The sequence below is a fragment of the Lepidochelys kempii genome, chromosome 15, assembly GCF_965140265.1.
Source record: "Lepidochelys kempii isolate rLepKem1 chromosome 15, rLepKem1.hap2, whole genome shotgun sequence".
Lineage (NCBI taxonomy): Eukaryota > Metazoa > Chordata > Testudines > Cheloniidae > Lepidochelys > Lepidochelys kempii.
Genome location: NC_133270.1, coordinates 1,780,487 through 1,799,730, shown reverse-complemented (window position 1 = coordinate 1,799,730; position 19,244 = coordinate 1,780,487). Strand labels below are relative to the sequence as shown.

Genomic DNA, 19,244 nt, shown 5'->3' with positions numbered 1-19,244 from the left:
TTCCAGTTGAGAGAGAGAGAGAGAGATACTGATACTTAAATGCTCACAGACCTTGTGTTTTTAGAGTCTGGAAGCCTTTTTGTTCATATTAGACTTTGATAAAGCTCTCAGTTTACACTGCTGGAGAGTCCCCTTTTAAGCTGAAAATGCTAAATTTGACCTCTGTACACAAATCTCAAAAGCTGTTGGCAGAGAGGAGAGAGAGTCCCATTTGTCTCATTCAGGAAGGTGGCTAGGCATTCATAAATCGTGGGTGAATCGTCATTGCAATCAGGAGGGTCTACTCAGTCTTTGTTCACTAGCTGAAGCTTGAGTCTTGTCCTCTCCGCTTGTCTTCTGAAGTATTTTCTAAGGGGGCAGCAACAGAGAAGCTCTGGCACCACTAGGTCATGTTGCCTAGTGGATAAAACACTGGACAAGGCCTCAGAAAATTGGGGTTCTGTTCCCAGGGCAGCCACTGCCTGCTGCCCTTGGGCAAGTCACTTCACCTGTGCCTCAGTTTCCCTATCTGTAAAATGGGGTTAATGCTACTGACCCGCTTTATAAAGCGCTTTTGAGATCTGCCAACGAACAGCACTACCTAAGAGCTAGGGATTATTGTTATTTATTATCTCAGTCAGTGGAGCAAAGATTTTTAAAAATTGAGTCTGTTAGCAAGAGGCGTTAAAGTAAATACTCAGACAACTTGTTTCATGCCATCTGGGTATGAGGAGGGTTTTAATCTTTACCACTATGATGGAAGTGGAGATTTGAGACACCTGACATAGAAAATTATATCAATAGTTTTTCCCTACTTAACTAATAACCCTCTCACCTCTCCTGGACACTGCTAAACACTCCAGCCCGACGGGCAAACTATACAGATTGCACAAATGACTTGGTGCTGCTCAAATCACAGAGGAATTTGTTTTTTTTTGTTTGTTTGTTTTGTTTTTGTTCATTTTACTTTGCTGGTTTAGCCTCAAGCCCAAGGCAGAAGACCTATCTGCATTTGAGACTTCAAAGTAGGTTATTCCAAGGTACTCTGTGTGTGGTGATGGGATCACCGTCTGTAATACTAACCTGCGCATGAGCTTGCCTGTGAAACATGCTGCTATAGCCAACTGTCAGTGCTGCAGCCCCCAAAGTGCACCATGAGCCTGAGCCACCTCAGCAGTGTGCTTTGCAAGCACAAGAGCCAGTGCTATGTCCCGTCCCACCCTTATGTGGATCAGAAGAGCATGTAATAGACAGCAGGATTGTCATGTCTCATCTTGTTTGTGGGGTTCACAGCTTTTGTCTATTCACTTCTGTCCAAAGTCCTTGGTGGTGTCCTCCTTAATGAAAGCTGAACTGGGACAGTAAGTGGGGAGTGGAATAAATGCGGAATGCCTCACATGCCTGATCCCACTTCACTGCATGTGGGTGGAAATCTCCCAGAGAAATGGATGACCTTTGCAGACTCTGCAGGGTGTTGCAAAGTAAAGTGGAAGTTGCTTCCTCCTCCATTTGCTGCGGATGAAAATTCATGAGTTTAAAAAAAAACAAAAAAAACCAACCTCAACTTAAATTCACTCTTGATGCTGCCACTTGTGCTTCAAAACTGCCCTGTGGAAGCCATGCCTCTGTCTCGGAGCAGAGCAGCCGGTGAACATAGAGTCAGCATCTCTCGGCTGAGAGCTGCTTATTCAAGAGTGGTGTCAAGGGAAACAACTGAAGCCAGCCGGTATCTGGAAGCATCAGCCAGGCAGGCGTGCAGCTAAAGCTAGTCCTGTGAGACTAACACAGTTAGAATTGTTTGCCACAATTGGTACCCAGAGACTGGTATTCTCAGTTTTAAGGGCCGCATTCTCGTTCCTTGTCTGCAGTCCTGTAGAATCCTGGAAATGGAAAAGACCTTTAAGTCCCGTCTTGCCCATCCCATTGGGAGCACAGTTGTTCTCTATAATCCGTTCTCCAGGGCATTAATCCAATCCATTTTTAAATGATTCTGGTAACGGTGCTTCCTCTGGGAACCTGTTTTATTGATGGAATGTTAGCTGAGCAGCAATGTTGCCTTTGTCTCTTTCATAGCAATGCCTACATTTCACAGTGCTAGTACCATGGGGGGGTAGCGTGGCCAGACGAGGAGTCTGGACAGGGAACCAATGAATCTTTCTTTATTGCCCTAATCTCTAGGGGCCAAATTCTGCTCCGTAACAGGCACACCACTCCGTTGCAGTCAGTGGGATCAGAATCTGACCATTGCAGCCTAAACTAACGCTACCATCTCTCAAATTTTGTCTCTTTCTCATCTTTCATCCCTCTGCTGCAATGCTTTTGCCCTACTTCCTCTCCCCGAGTGTACTAATGGCTCCTGCTCAGTTATCACCATGTCTGTTGCCTACAATATGTGCTTTTTTCTAAAGACTTAGCTTCATGGATTAGCCTCGGTCTGTGATGGCATGTATGCAGTTTACTGACTTGTGTGCCTTTGTCAAGATCCTTTTGATACCTCAAACAGCTTCAAAGGTGGTATCTCTCTTTACCATAGCCAAAGAGAAGCAGTTGTGTCCTGATCTTCAGACACCAGAGGGCTGCAGTAGGTCCTGTCGTAGCATTGAAAGAAGAAACTCTGTGACTGCGTGCCACATTAGTAACCTCTCTCAAATGCAAGCAGAAAGCCTCTTGGCAAATTTATTTTGAAATGCAGTGTTCTGTAGTGTTGTGGGGATCAGGTTGGCCTAATACATGAAAGGCCCCTGGTTCAAAACCAGGAAGAGATGCTTCAGTCTTGGGAGGCAGTGCAGCCTGTGGATAGAGCACTGGGTTTGGAATCAGGAGACCTGACTTTTTCTGGCTCTGCTGCTCTGTGCCTCAGTTTCCCCATCTGTAAAGTTGGGATAATGGTTCTTTTCAGAGTGCTTAGAGTTGTGTGGATGTGTAAGAGCTAAGTATTATTTGGAATTTGATTTTATCATTGTATTTTAGTTCATTTCCTATTTAATGATACACTATTACTAAAACTGGGGGAAAAGAAAGATGCCCAGAATTTCACCTTTCTGGATGTTCAGTTTTGAGTCATTTTTCCTTCCCTGCCGTATTTTATTTTTCAGATTGATCAGTGTTGTTGCAGGATCTATTTCTGAATCAAAGATGTATGCTCCATGCAAAAAGTAGCAACAGTCAGTGTAGGCAAAAATATTAGTGCTTCTTTTATAAAACAAATAATCTGCAACTCCAGTTTTACATGTGTGAGTGGCATCTATAGGCTGAGTGTGTGGAGAGCATTCTGTTCAGTTAGAGCTCACCCAGAGGGATGATGTGATACAGGTTAAAGTGTTAGCCATAGATCATTCAGTACTGGATCTTGAATCTGCATTGTTAATAGAGTGGTTTGGATGCTTATTTGAGCTGTCCAGACCTCTTGCATCTACACGGCTGGACTGTGAATCATTCAGTCAAGATTTTGTATAAGCAATCTGCTCCTTGCTGCTCCTGGCTGAACTGCAGGTGCCCTAAAAGAAGCCATTCTCATTGTATTTTGGCATTTCCTGCCCTCAGGATCAAAGAGGCCAAAAAAATGAAATGAAAGTGTGTAAAGTGGCATTGAATGACTTCATTCAGATTTTGTCACCCCTCTGAAAGGTTTGGGTCAAGTGTTCAGATAGGGCGGGATGAACATTTGTGTTGGAGCCTGCTGTCCCATCTCTTAATCTGCAGTTATTTTTAAGAAATTCAGTGTCATCTTTTAATTTGAGCAATATCCAGTTGTGGGCACAACACTGGGGTAAAATGAAGCACTGACATCTCTTGAAAGAAATAATCCATTAACTGTAAGAAATTCTGGTTCTGGAAGGAGCCCCTTCTGTAATTAAACCTGATTCACAGCAAATTTTGTTTTTGTGACCTCTGGGTTTTTGTTGCCTGCCTTTGAAGATGCCTGCTAAATTTTTCATGTTTAATTATGTGGTTAACATGCTAATCCCTTTTTATGAGCTCTGTGGGCACAGCACAGGCATCTCATCTGGAAACTGATTTCCTTCCCATGTAGCTTGTTCTCTCTGATGCTGATTGGCTCTACTAACTCCAGCTGGCTCAGCTTCAGGAGGGTTTGCTTCTTAGACTGCTGTAGAATATAAAACTCAAGGCATTTTCTCTTCTCCACACTCTTTGACTTAAGGGGCCCCCTCTCAGGACAGATAACAAAGCTCTGCTTAATGTCAACAGGATTGAACAAAATTTGTTGAGGTGTTGATTTTTTCCCCACTTCCTTTTCTCTTGCCTGGATTTCTCCACAGGGGGTCAGTGTGATAGGTGAAGTACCCAGTCTGGGAGCAAGGCACTGTATGTTCCTAGGGCAGTTGTCTTGTTGTTAGTCCATGATCTGGTAGTTCTGCAAATGGGAATCTTTTTTTCATGCAGCTGCCATGTCTTCCAGTGCCCAGGGTTTCCATTCAATGATTGAAGCAAGGTGTAAGTCAAGGTGCATTCTCCGATGGGATCCTCAGGTGAAGCTTGGAGATCCCTTGGTACCCTGAGAAGAGGGGAAGGGATGTAATTCCTTTTGGCCAGGTTGACATTTCTTTGCTCGGTAAAAGCCGAGCCTGATGTTCATGGCGCTGTGTAAGCTCTTGCTCACTGTGTAATGGCTGTTTTGTACTAGCCCAGTCAACAGTTGATTCATTCCTTTTTAGAGAAGCTCTGAAAGTGGAAGTAAATATATAAAATTTGTCTTCTATTTGTGAAGAGCCCTCTCTTGTCAGCTGGAGTTTTGGTAGCCCACTTCAATCGTCAATTATTTACCATCAATAGGCTGGCCTTGCTTACTTTGCGTCTTTGGGCTGGGGATGGTAGCCCTGCTGCATAGCTCTAAGTATAACATGTTCAGCTAGTTTGGATATCTGGAAGCTGACTGGATATCAAGCAATGGAAGGGGTAAGTCAGGTTCAGAATCAGGAGTCAAACTTATAGACTCAACCTACTTTTGTGTAATCCTCTTGACAATCCCCTGCCAGAGCCCTCACGTTGACACTGGTAATGTGCATGTTAACAATGCAGTCTCATGGGGCAGTGCACCCTGGCACCTACAAACACACATTCTGGCAGCAAAAAGAGGAGTGTGTGACTGCAGGGTAACATCCCTGTAAGAGCAATCCCTACTTCACACTACCATCTCCCTGAGAACTAAAACGGCAGGTAAGGTGCAAGCCCAGCAAGTCAAAGGAGTACAGCTCTGAGTGCTCAGTGGCTCTGAAAATCGGACCTGTAGAGCATATCTAGGGTTCCCATAAGGCCATATCCTCACTAACCTTTTCTTTCCCATCACAGCTACCTGATGCAGCTTCATTGGTATGAGTGTTTGTGTAGACAAGGCACTAGCTTTAACAGCCATGTGCTCTAGACCTCCTCTGAGCCAGAGAGTGAAAGTGACTAGAAACATAAAGGAAACTGACTAGCTTTTTTTTTCTTGTTCACACTGAATGAAATGCAACAAGTGAAAATCAGGGCTGTCATCTTGCCAGCATTTGGAAGGTATCACCTGCAAATTGACTTTCATCTGCTCCCATTCAACACATTCCTCACCCAAGTTGGGAGGACAAGGAAGACCTGTGCTCTGGCCCCCATCCTGAGAGGAGTAAAGGTGGTGTGGGAACAATAGAAATAGAGAGATCACCAAGGGGAGTAGAAAATGGGGGTGGGGGAGAGGAAAAACAATGGGAGTCTTTAAAATAGAGAGGGACAATTAAAGCATTCAGCTAGAAGTGGAGACTAGGAAGGGCAGATGTGGGAATGGGATGGGAAGCAAGAGGGAGCGAGAGAGTGTTTGCTGTATACAGTGTTTTGAATTTATGATTTAATAGAGACCGTAGCTCTACCAACAATCTGAAGATGTGCCGTGCCGTGCCGTGCCATGCCATGCTTGGACTGGGGTGCTGGGGGTAAGACCTGCCTCTCTTGGGGGGTATAGGTCACTCGCCCCTTGAGGCTGGCAGGGATGCAGCATAAACAATTAAATCATAGAAGATTAGGATTGGAAGAGGCCTCAGAAGGTCATTTATCCAACCCCCTGCTCAAAGCAGGACCAACCCCAACTGTGAGAAGTGGGGGGTTTTTTTACCCACGAAAGCTTATGCCCAAATAAATCTGTTAGTCTTTAAGGTGCCACCAGATTCCTCGTTGTTTTTACCAACTATGAGAATTCTCTGTTGCCGTCCTCGAGGTGATGCTTGTATCACAGGTAAGGAAATTGCTATTTAAAATCAGGCTGTTAATATGAGCATCCCATAAAGCAGAAGCCTCCTCTGTCCCCTCTTTTGTACCCCTGACCGAAAAGGGAATGTTTATCACGTGTGTCCAGGCTTTTAGTTTTTCCCCGAGCTTCTTGGTGGTTTTGCAGCATCCTTGTGCTGTAAACAGACTCCATGCCTGGAGGATTGAGCTCCTGCCCTAAAAGATTTACATTTTATTCCCAGTACCTCTTCCTCTCCTCCTTTCAACCCTTAATCTCCAGAACATTGGGGAGGGTATGTAAATGGATTTGGTGGTCTCATTTCAATGCCACACGATTTTGCTGTGCCAGCAGAAATTCTGAATGTGGAGTTATTGGGTTAGCTGCTGTAAAACGGGTTTGGATGTGAGGGACATATTGTTTGCTTTAAAATCAAATAAAAAATCTGGAACTCCTGGGTAAAGGCAGATGCTCCGCAAAGCCGCAGCAAAGAGAGACAGGGAATGAATCTCCATGTTCTCTCTTCCTTATCTTGATGCATTTTAGCACTAGCTGCCTAATTGCCCTCTGTTTCTCCCTCTACATTTTCTTTGATGGCTCTAGTAGTATATTGTGGAGTCCATCTCCCCTCCCCTTCCTGCAAGAAGGAGATTATCATAATACTGCCTTGTAAATCAATTTTCTGTCTGCACTGACGAAAATGTAATTTGCTCTTAATCACTCGGCTTTGGCTGCACAATCTTATGTTACACATAGACAATTATTTATTCTTGCATCACTATGGGGAAATGGAATCGGTGTATGGAATGCTTTAGGAGGGCAGCAGGGAGAGCTTGCAGCTGATCCAGGGCCAAGCTTTCCAGGCAGGACGTGCTGGAGTTGTTGCTAACAGCTAAACGAGTACCAGCCAGAAGGCACTGGGGGGCAGTGATGGGGCGCCTCTCAGTTTTAGTTGCCGGACTTAGGGGTGCTATAGGGAATGGTGTCAGCTGTTCCCGTCCCAGCCTCTGGCTATGGGCAGCAGTGTAGGAACACTGGCTGTAGGGAGTACTGCAGTCTCCTACTTTTATGTAACTATGGTGCAGGGCAGGTAAGAGTGAAACTGGTGGTTCCCAGAATAGGGAGTGGGATTTCCCAGATACCTGGTGCCTGTCTCTTTTGCAGCAGAAATAAAATGAAAACAAGCTTGGTTCAAGGAATCCCACTGCACCTCCCACTTACATAAGTCTTCTGGCCACCCAGCAGTGCTCAGTATGATGAGTCAGGCTTGTTTCCTCTCTGCAGAAGCTGAGGACAGAGCCTTCATTGGCTCTGACCTTCTTTTTACTTGAGTGGATGTGTCAGGCTTTGTCATGCCACTTGCAGTCTGGATGCAATTGCTATGTGCGACCCCAGAGTGAGTGTGCAGCTCTCTGGGCAGCCTGCAGCACGGTGGCTGTCAAAAGCAATAGGCAGGCTGAGTGGCGAAACACTGCCTGGGATCAGAGCTTCCCTGAGCTTATTCACCCGAGCATTTCTTGTTGATGCCAGAGGTGGGGGAGGGGAGCCAACCAAACGCAGCCCTTCTGGAATTTCTCCACAGTGGAAGGACAGTAATAAATATATTTACAAGCTCTTTAAAAAGTTTTCTGTTCAGGAGCAGGATGTCATCAGTGACAGAAAGTAACCGTCTGCTCAGTCAAGAGCAAACTTAAATTCCTTCTGTGTTATTCACAGGACAGATTTTAATCAGATGTAAGAGGGCCGCTGGATGAGGGATCTGGGTTAGCCCCAGGGTCTGGTGGAAGCTACTCCCAATTTGTGAGAGCCTGCTGATGGATGTCAAGAGTTGTCCCCACACCTAGAGTAATAGGGGTGGAGCAACTTGCGCTGCTGTCTGGATTCCTGGAGTGGAATTGCAGCCGGGGCCTTTAGCAGGCTAACAGGATGGTGAACCCTCACTGCCTGGAATAACCCACCTACCATTAGCATGAGGCCCTCTAGGTTACACCAGCTAGAAGGATAAGTCTGAGGCTTCTCAACTCTCCTGCAGGTGGGCATAAGATGGGGTCAGGAAAGAATTTTTCTCCATGGAATTCTGGGGAGGTTTATTGCTTCCTCAGAACACCCAGCATTAACCATTGACCCAAACAGTGCCCCACTGGTCTGTTCTGGTACAGCCAATTCAATGTATATATGGGATTTCTGGCCACATTTGATTCTCTGTTATACTGGTGCAAGTTCCACATAAATCAGTTGGGCCACTCGAATGTAACAGGGCAAAACTTGGCCCTCATTGCTCAGTGCTGTACTCTGATGCATGGCCTGTATCTCCTGGCCATTGTGGCCATTATTCTAGATTCTGCAGTAGCTGACCCAACCTAGGAGGTTACAGGACACCTGCATTCTGTTTCCAGCTCTCCCATTGGCTCACTTTATGACCTTGAGCAAGTCACCTCATCGGTCTGTACCTCAGTTTTATTATATATTAAATGGGGAGAGCAATGCAGATCTGCTCAGGAAACGTGATGTGAGATCTACAGATCAAAAGCATTAATCAAGCACTGAGTGGCATTAGTGCCTAGAAGGATAGAACAGAGCTATATTTCATTTTTCTCCTTGCATCTATGTAGGATCTGCTCATTGCTGTGCTTTGCTATGCCCTGTCCAGATTTGCAGCAGCATTTACCCAGACTTGTACAGCCTTCAGCACTGAGGCTGCTGCAAAAAGAGTGATTGTTTTGGTTTAAGGTGTTACTAGAAACACAGAGTGGGGAGGGAATTGATGGAAACGCCCACATACATCAAAAGGTATCAACAACAGTGGAGAGTTGAATCAAAGTAGGTCAGAATCTCCCTCTGAAACCTGAGAGAAACACTATCTATTTCCGTTCACCTTAAATCAGTGTTCTTAACTGGTCCTTTTCACTGTAGTGTCTGAGCACGGAGTTCATGGTGGGGTCTCTTGAGTAGCACTTCTCAGTCACAATCATCTTCCTGTAGGCCAGGGTTTCTTTGTGTCTCTCGATCCAATTAAGGGCTTCCAATATTTCCTCTTTAATTGAGCAGGTGCCTTGATGGCAGCACCAACCAAAGGATTTGCTAGTGAGTGGGGGATTGGAAGCTCATGGGAAATTTTACCCCCAGGCCATTCCTGTTCTCCCAGTGGTTGCAGAGCCTAACGGGAAGGGATGATGAATTGCTTCAAGCTGAGTTAAGCCTTGCCCATTTGCTAGACCAAGATGCTCAGAGGCAGTGGCACGTCTTCTCTTGCTCACGCTCAGCTGAGGGGGAAAACCAGCAAACCATAGTGAATGATTGTCTGATCAGGGCATGATAGGAGGAGAGAGAGGCTCCTCTCTCTGGAGCAGGGAGCTACTTCTGCAAAAATAAATACATCAAATGGACTCTGCAGATACACAAGACATCTAGTTTTGACTAACCCTTCTGCAACTTCCCAGTGGAGAGTGTTTACCTGAAATAATTTCCCTGCTTTTTCTTACTGCTCAGCTGACCCCTCTCTTCCTCACCCCCGTTCACTGCCAGTAGAATTTGGACTAGAATGATTCAGAGGGAGTATTATGGCAGCAGAGGCTTTGCTCTAAGGGAAGGAAGAACCCAATGAATTAAACTTGCATTAAGGGGGGTTACATTTGCTTTTGCAAGCTGATCCCTCTTGTTTTGATATTGCAGTGTCTAGCCATAACCGAGCATATGTCTGTGAAGGTTGTCCACTGCTGTAAATATTTCTTCATGGGAAGTCCAGGACAGATTGGCCTAGAGCAGGTATTCTGCTGCCCTCCTGCTTCTCCCAGTGCCCAGCATTACCCTTAACCCTCTTTTATTGTAATGATTGGCTAAGAGCACTAAGTGATTGCAAGAGACCAGGTTTAGTTCTTGCTGGATCTCAGTGAGAATGTTTCTCCTGTGGAGCTGTCTGCCTTTTCCTCTTCCTGCCTCCTGCAAATTAATTACATTTGATCTTGCAAGTATCTTGGGGAAGGCCAAGGCTTTGCAAGGGAAGTGGCTTGCCAGTAGAATGAGTCTTTCTTCTCCTTAGTGTGTGGATGGGACCAGCTGTCCCTGGGATAAGTAGCAGGCAATTCTTAACCAAGGAACTGACTGTTGCCTGGAAGAGGAGGAGTTGGCTATTTGAGCAAGCCCTGGTCCTGGGTGTTATTGGAAATGTTCCAGCAGAGGATGTTAAGCCCCTGCAGTCATTTCCCCTGCAATACAGGCTTTCTGAATGGAATTGGAGACGTCAGGAATTATTGAGTAAGGGACTAGGGCAGGCACACAGTGGAAGGGAGGGTGGTGTTTAAACTGTATTGTATGGTGATTCGGACCCAAGACCCCTGTCTGAGCAAAATGCCAGTCCCAGGCACATCGGTAAATCCATCTGAGTTTAAACCACCTCCATTGAGCATTGGGTTCTGTTAGCTGCTTTGGTCCCTCCCCAACTCATTTACTGATTCAGCTGCTGTTTAGAAGGCAGCCATTGTACTACGGCACTTTTTTCTGTGTCTGTATTTAAGTATAGTGACTTCCTTATGGGGCCCTAGTGTTTCCTTTATCTTCCTGCTCAGGGTCTTGTTTCCAAAGAAGACTTGAGTAGTGGTTCTTGCCAGGGCTATTATTTTATAAATACTCTCTATGGCAGCATAAATAATCTGCTGCTGCTTGCCAGACAGGGATGAGACACGTTCCCTGCCCTGCAAAGGAGAAAGTGCCCTCTGAGGTGCTGCATGTCCTCCACTCTTTCGGCCTTCAGTGGGAGTCAAGGATGCTCAGCTCTTTGCAGGATCCGGCCCTAAATAAGAGCAGGTGAGGGATTTGTTGAGGAGGAAGGTGTGCCTGGGTTTGAAGAAGGGGCCTACCAGCTGAGGCAGATGTGGCTCGCAGCTATAGTAAGCAATTACAAGTGGGCTGACATTCAGAGGGGCTTGAGACCTGAAGCTTCAGTAGGAGATAGAAGAGCTCTGCCTGTCTTGGATCTGTGCATTGCGGAAGTGGTGGAGAAATTGTACTTGACAGTCTCCACCTGAACACCCATTCCCCTAGTTTTGGAGTAGCAGGACTGAACTGCACTAAACTCCTTGCTTGGGATCAGCAAATAGTACGTAGTATTGGATTCTTCTCAGCATAGCCAATTGGACCCTGGCTTTGGGAGCACCATTATCAAGAGGAGAATGCACTAAACTATCCCCACACAATGCCAAAAACCCAGTATGGGCGGCAGCAGGTTCAAACACTGGCACCATGAGTCAGTTTGCCTGGCCTGCCGCCTTCTGAACTCCCTGTAGACCTTCACACCGGTCACACATTCAGCTTGCTGCCTGCTGTTCCTGCCTGTCATATTTAGTGAATGTGGAGCGTTCCCACCAGACTTTCAGCAGAGAGCCTCCAAGTTCCCCTGTAAACATGGAAAATGGTTCAAACTGTGGCGGATTTTAATTGTTTATCCCCATGGCTTGCAGCAAGGCAGCTCCTCGGACAGGGCTTTCAGCAGTCGGTGATCCAGGCTTGTAAACTATCTGCAGCCTAGTGAGCATACAGGGAGCTGCTCCTACTCCTGTTCACTCAGTGCAAAACTCCTAGTGACTTCATTGGAAGCAGGATCTGACCCATCGCAGGGCCCCGTTTTCTCCACAATATAACAAACCTAAGTGCTGCAGCAATATTAATTACATTAATTACGTTAATTTATTCTGTTGCCATGCAGCACCCTTCTCTTCAGATGAGTTGTCAAAAAACACAGAGTGCACCTACTAGGTATCTACTAGGTCTGCCACTCCTCCCAGCCTGCTGCTCGCCTCCTGCATCGCCTACCCACGTATCGCTGCTGGAGACCCCCTGCCTCATTTTTATATGGGTCTCCCACAGTATTCTTGCCAGCAAGTTAAAAAAGTATGGGTTGGATGAATGGACTATAAGGCGGATAGAAAGCAGGCTAGATTGTGGGGTTAACGGGTGGTGATCCATGGCTCAATGTTTAGTTGGCAGCCAGTATCAAGCAGAGTGCCCCAGGGGTTAGTCCTGGGGCCGGTTTTGTTCAATGTCTTTATCAATGATCTGGATGATGGGATTAACTTGCTCAGGGTGCAATTTGCAGATGACACTAAGCTGCGGGGAGAGGTAGATACGCTGGAGGGTAGGGATAGGGTCCAGAGGGAACTGGGGTTATTTAGTCTGCAGAAGAGAAGAGTGAGGGGGGATTTGATAGCAGCCTTCAACTACTGGAAGGGGGATTCCAAAGAGGATGGAGCTTGGCCATTATCAGTGGTGACAGATGACAGAATAAGGAGCAATGATCTCAAGTTACAGTGGGGGAGCTCTTGGTTGGGTATTAGGAAACATTATTTCATCAGGAGGGTGATGAAGCACTGGAATGCATTACCTAGGAAGATGGTGGAATCTCCATCATTAGAGGTTTTTAAGGCCTGGCTTCACAAAGCCTTGGCTAGGATGATTTGGTTGGTGTTGGTCCTGCTTTGAGCAGGGGGTTGGACTGGATGATCTCTTGAGGTCTCTTCCAACCCTAATATTCTATGATTCTGTGATTCTATTACCCTTGGGAAAGGAGGGGGATTGAGCCAGGTTGGGATGACAATGGACACTTGAGGAATCAGAGGAGCCATTGAAGGTGGCTTCCCTTTTACGCCAAAGTGGGAGGGTGTCTCTAGATAGGGCCTCAGAAGTATCAGGCAGGGTAGGCCAAGCGAGTGGGTCTAAAATCCATGCAGCTGTTCTAAAAGGCTGTTTGTAAATAGCAGCTTGGCACCGTCCCATTCCCAGCAACGCTGGCCACTCCTGACCAGACTCCAGCTCTGGCTCCTCCTACTCCCTGACTGCGAGACCTGAGCAGGCATCTTTACTGGCTCCCAAAAGAGCTCCTCCTCCTAAGCCCCAGCCATTTCCACTGCCAGGCTCCCAGGAACAGCGCAGGGATATGCCCCACACATCCCTCTTGCAGGGATGTCTAGCAATGGCTTGGGCAGGCTGGGCTGGGCTGGGCTGCAGTTCCCCAGCCAGCAGGCCAGTGGCTGAAGAGATGGGGACAAAAAAATATCTCCTCTTTCTGCGCAGCACAGTGGAAACTGGGGCTGATCATGCAGCTAATATCCCCAGCCAGGGAGGTGCTGCAAGGCCTAGACAATGGTGGGCTCCCATGGTTCCAGCACAGTGGAGAAGTCTGCCGAATACTTAAGAACTTGCTAAAATACCAAAGTCTACAGCCAGTTGCTTAGCTGTGGAATCCTAGAGTGCATGGGATCCCTGCCTGGGGTTGCATAGCAGTGTGTGGGGCAGGTCATGTGCTGATGTGGGAGAGGGAAGGCTATGCAGACTCATGGTCTCAACGTGGTAGCTTTGGTCTGAGGGATTCTTTCTCTGCCGCTCACAAAGTGGGGTGGCCTGGCGAGATTTTGGGCCCTTGTAGTTGGTGAGGTGAAGAAGGCCAAGCCGGGAGCATTCATCAGTTATCTGCATGGGAGAGAGTCGGTCTCATTGATGGACTCATCTTCTGAGATGTTCCTCTAATGGCACCTCATTTAAATGCTCTTCCTGTACCTCCTCCCTCCTGCTATCTTGGCTAGATGGAATCTTGGGTCCAGGATACTCTCTGGCCTGAGTGATGGGGAATTCCTGCCCCTCTCCTTCCCATGGCTGCTACAGCAGGTGTCTCATTTTAGCTCCACAACTGATAACAGTGGCCAAGTGAGTCTAGACCCTACCCTTCCGGGGGAATCCGGTTCCATCACCCAACTTAGAGGAACAGCCGTGATAAACTTCTGATCTAAGTAATTCTGAGCTACAGTGCTGACTGAAAACATCCCCCCATCTCAATGAATATGCTTCATACAAAGGTACATTAGAAGGTATCAGGTTTCAGAGTGGTAGCAGGGTTAGTCTGTATCAGCAAAAACAATGAGCAGTCCTTAGAAGGTGTGTTACTCAGAAGCCTCTTCTGAGGAAGATGCTCGTGAGTCAACAGCTGGCCAGAATGTTTCAGGACCCTTGAGGTGTTTTCTTTGTCTGATCAGACTGCCAGTATTCTCATGCTGTAAGACTGTTCTCCGATGCGGAAAAAGGTGAAGACTGTAAATGTTTGATCAGTGTTTGTAATCTGGAGCAGCCTTTCTGTATCTGTGTGTGACCTGTCCTAGGGTCTTGGGATTGAGTGAGATGCAGGCGCCAGGCAGCAGGTTGTGGGGAGCAGATCTTGACTGCTGTCACTTGCCCCACAGGGAGGAGGGCACAGTGGCTTGTTGCCTAGTTCATCCCCAGCAGAGTCTGCCTGGCGGTGTAGTTAGTGGCAGCAGGCTTCCACACCTAAATATTCCCGAGTTGTGTCTATTAATTCCATGAGCTTCAATTGAAATGCATTCCATCCATCCTCTCTGTAAACAGCTCTCTCCATTTTCATATGTATTTCAGTGGATAATATTTCTCTTTGTGGGATGACTCTTTATTTTGTTTAAAGATAGTGAGATAGTAAAGTCACACTGCCTTCCAAAAGATGGCAGCATAAACAGCCTTTCAAGAGGGCTGGCCTCATCGTAGTGTTCCCCTGTCTCCATGCTTGCAGACACCTCCCTATTTAAGTGCCAACTGATTGGCTGCTCAGTGGCCTCCATAAAATGGTTGGCGGGGCCTCAGTCCAGTTCCTAGCAGATGGGAGCCAGCGTCGCGAAAGCCATCCTGGTGGGAAGTCTCGAGGGAGAATCTGAGGGCTAAATGTGTGAAATGTGGGTGTCCTTTGTGACTGTGGGGCCTTTTTCTGGTCCCTTGTCCATTCATGCATCCAGGCAGAGCTCCTCTGGGTGGTGTCCAGTGGCACCTTGGACTCCATGGGGCAGTTGGGCGATCTCTGAGGTTCTTTGCTCAGTGGCCCTTCAAATGCGTCCTTTTGACCCTGTGACCTGCACCCTCATTCCCATTTATTCATTTTTGATCTCCATGATCTGTTGAGGTCTGGGCCCCAGGGCCTTTTGTTGCCCTGGTGAGTACCACCCACCAATCCCAGTTATCAAATAGGCTGGCATGTTTAAATCTCCCCAGTGTGGATGGGTGGGTGAGGAAATTCTTGTCCTGATCATGGCTGATGCCCTCTTCCATTGAGCTACCAGAAAGAGCTGCTTTCACTCAGGCAGAAACTTGTGTAAAAGGACTCCTCTGGATGTTCCCAGCCTGAGAAGGACAATGCTGTTTGGGACTTGATTAGATTTCCTGAAGTGCGGCCTGATCCTGAGGGGTTCTGAACACCAGCAGTACCAACGGACCTCACCAGTAGACGCAGGCGCTCAATGCTTCTGTGTGTCAGGCCTCTGAACCTAAACTCATGTGGTATATTGCAATCCCCCAGAATGTATTGAGATAGCATTGTGGAGGGCTGATGGGAAAGCAGGTCAAGCTCTTTCTTCAGCCTTTCTCTCAACTCTCTTGCAGCTCACCTTGCAGAGCACCAAGTCCCGCGTGGCCTTCTTCGAGGAGCTGTAGGAGGTGACCCAACCATCGTGCACTGCTGCTTCCAGCGAGCCAGCCACCTGCCAGCCAGAACCTCCTTCAGCAAGGCCATGTAGGCACATCCCAATGGCTGGGGATGGAGCCCCTCTACCTGCTGGCTGGGTGCATTCTGGGACATGATGCTGCTCCTGTGCAATGGACTTGGTCCGTCAGCAGTCCATGGATTTCAGCGTGATGTTCTCTAGTTTAGTCTATCCTAATCCCCCTTGTAGGTTTTTAACTAGCTACCCTCTTCTGCCATTTATATGCAGAGCTGTGGTATCCCTTGCAGTCTTTTTAAGCAGCATTTGTATTTGGTCGTGACTGTCATGTGACCTCCTGGGAGATGGTGAGTAAGCGCGTGTGCCTTGGAAGGGGCCCCTTTCTCTTCCGGCCCTGCTTTAGGGAATGCCACAAATAATGTGCGCTCCTGCAGGCGGAGCTTTGGTGCCTTTGGCAGTTCGGGAGCCAGGGGGTGGGATGTGTGCTACTCTCATCAGACCCCCCAGTACTTCTGCCTGACTTTCAGGGGGGCTGAGTACTGGTGGACTCCATTGGTGACACACACATTGGTATAATGGAATGCTGTAAATTGGGGGTATAGCCTCACCTAGGAGAGCGTGGTTAGGTCTGGTCTTCCCGCCTGTTAGAGGATCTAACAGACATAGAAGGGGTTCAGAGATACGCCGTGGGAATAGGTTTGGAACGACTTCTGTACGAGGAGAGATTGAAAAGACTCTAGCTGTTTACCCTGGAGAGTTGCCGCATAGAGGGGACATTACAAAGGTGTGCAAACTAATGTATGGGATGGAGAAGGTAGATCTACCCTCTCTGGTATGACCTAAGAGCAAGGGTATAGTCAAGGAAACTGAAAAGTGGGCTATTCAGCACTGATCAAAGGAAATACTTTCCTACACAGTGTCCAATGAGCCTCTGGAAGTCCTTGCTACAAGATTCTATTGACACCAAGAAATTTGTAGGATTAGGTCTTTGTCTGGATACAAAAACAGCCAGAAATCTAGCAGTGAACATTTAAAAAGTGAAGGGATATGAACCTTCATGCTTGTACCTAGAAGCTGACCTCTAAATAATGTAAATCAGGAGGGAATTTCCTCTGTGCCTTGGTCATCCCATAGCAACCTACTATAGCCTTCTTTTCACTTTCCTCTGAAGTATCTGGCGCTGGCCACTGCTGGAGATGGCTAGATGGGCCATGGGTCTGATCCACTATGTCAGTTCCTGTTCGTGGGAGCTGCATGCGCTCAGCCTCCCTGCACATCACTTCCCTTGCTCCATTTTGACTCCTCTGGTAGAGTGGTAACCAGCACCCCATGAGCTGGGGCTCCACTGAGAGCAGTTCCAGTATCTCTTTGCTGCTGAGTCCTGTTCGGCAATGTTCTCTCTAATTTTTGACAGGCCGTGTGCCCCAAAAATTTCTTCTGCACACATTTTTGTGCGTGCGGTGTTTCGCTGTGTGCGTGGGGTTTAGGATCTGTGTGCACGCGCACAGCTTAGAGGGAGCAGTGCTGTTGTGTGCGAATGGCAGGAGCAGCCTTGCTCTGGCTGGGGCAGAGTCTGTGGTTTCCGGTCCCTGAAGGAGCATGCTGTGAACACTTGTGCGTCCTCTGCCTGCCGTGAGACAGAGCCAAGCAACAGGGTTGAGGTACTAAAGCCGCCAAGGTAACGTTGGCTGCTAAATGAAGTAGCTCTCTCCTAGCAAGGGACTCTAGACAGCTATGTCGAAGAAGTCAGTGGCATCCTCAGCTCTTGAAAGGGCCTAGGTCTGCTGCCTTGGGAGGAGAGGGATAGCTTCTGGTACATGATTTGTCATCCCCCTGCCTCCTTTGCCAGTGCTAGCCCCTCTCCTGCCCTGCTTTGTATTCTCTGTTTGGGGGACGAGTGGGGAGAGGTGCTAGAAATCACTTACAATTTATCTTCTAGGTCCTGGAAGTAGGGGGGCTGCTTAAAGAATTTGGTAAATTCATGGAGGATTGGTCCATCAATGGCCATTAGCCAAGATGGTTAGGGATTAAGCCCCATGCTGCGGGTGTCTGTAAGCCTCTGACTGCCAGATGCTGGGACTGGCCCATGGGCTGGGCTCACTCAGTAGCTGTCCTGTACCATTCATTGCCTCTGAAGCCTGTGGTACAGGTCACTGTCAGACAGGACACTAGGCTAGATGGACCATTGGTCTGACCCCGTATGGCTGTTCTTATTTAAACAACACTAGCAATCGTGTCCTCGCTGTCCACTCTCAGCAATGCTGAGCAATCACTAATGGTCTGTCTTTAACCCACCCAATTCACTTGCCTTTATTTTACTTTTTTCAACAGCCTGGTTTAATCACAGAGAGCTGAATCTAGCCCTGTGGTGACTTCAGTCGAGTTATGGACAGGGTGGATTTGACCCAGAGTCAGCCCTTGGCTCGGCGTAGTACAGGTGTTCTCAAACTTTTGTACTGGTGACCCCTTTCACACAGCAAGACTCTGAGTGCGACCCCCCCTTATAAATTAAAAACACTTTTTTATATATTTAACACCATTATAAACGTTGGAGGCAAAGCAGGGTTTGGGGTGGAGGCTGACAGCTCGTGACCCCGCCATGTAATAACCTCACAACCCCCTGAGGGGTCCTGACCATAGAACCCCTGGTATAGTATATCCTGGCTTTTATCAGATCACACCTGTGAATCCTTTTATTTAAAAGGTCCCTGATGTGCATTGAATCTCCTCCCACTTGGAAGTGTATGTGTCTGAAATTCAGATGGATAAAGCAGTTTTTTCCTTGGGATGGGGTCTGGGACAGAAAGGCCTTTTTTTTTCTACTCCCGTGGATTGTTATATTCTGAAGATACCATTGTTTTCTCATGTGTTTTAATAAAAATTGAAAGCAGTTGGAGGTGCAGTTGTCTTTTTTGGGATGGGTTAAAAAGAATAAAGAGCACTTTGTTATTGTAATATTACAGCGTGTCATAAAGCAGGTTTAACAAGAGACATGATTGCATCATCTCCAGAGTATTAAATGCACCATAAAGGCATGTCCAGAACTGAGACACGACTGCGTCCCCTCTGCTGTATCACAGCACACAGGAACCCTGAGCATTGAGATATACCTGCCTCCCCTCTACTATATCCCAGTCCTGGGAATCCCCAGCACTGAGACGTGACTGCATCCCCTCTGCTATATCCCAGCACGGCACCCGGGAACCCCCAGCACTGAGACACGACTGTGTCCCTTTTGCTACATCTAAACACTATGGGCCATATTCTCCCTAGTCCGCCATGTCTGCTCAATAGAGTAAGGCATAAGGCAGCCTCTGCCTCTCTTGCATGGGCTATTCGTACTGCAGCTTGCAGTGCAGGAGGGGAAGGAGGCATTGCAGATCCACTATCCCCTTTCCCTCATACAGGAGGCATGCCTGTGGACATGCTACTTGCTTAATATATTGGCTCATTCTGGCTCATAAATGAAGTGGCTAGTGAGGTGGAAGCTGTTCATTAAATGTCAGAGGGAAGTTCTTGGCAGCTGTGGATCCTGATCTGACTTGACTTGGGAAAACTCAAGTCTTCCT

The 19,244-nt window shown here is 47.4% G+C and overlaps 1 protein-coding gene across 6 annotated transcripts in view; it reads left to right on the top strand.

Annotated features, from left to right (window-relative positions):
- The window catches only part of NF2 (NF2, moesin-ezrin-radixin like (MERLIN) tumor suppressor), a 95,417-nt gene extending 76,851 nt beyond the window's left edge, over positions 1-18,566 (top strand). For 2 of the 6 annotated variants that reach the window (XM_073313221.1, XM_073313225.1), the window contains 2 exons: positions 960-1,004; positions 15,617-18,566. In XM_073313221.1, coding sequence (XP_073169322.1) covers positions 960-995 — 36 coding nt within the window. In that variant the 3' untranslated portion in view covers positions 996-1,004; positions 15,617-18,566. The other 4 variants (XM_073313224.1, XM_073313223.1, XM_073313220.1 and 1 more) reach the window with 3 other exon arrangements.
- The last annotated feature ends 678 nt before the right edge of the window (positions 18,567-19,244 follow it).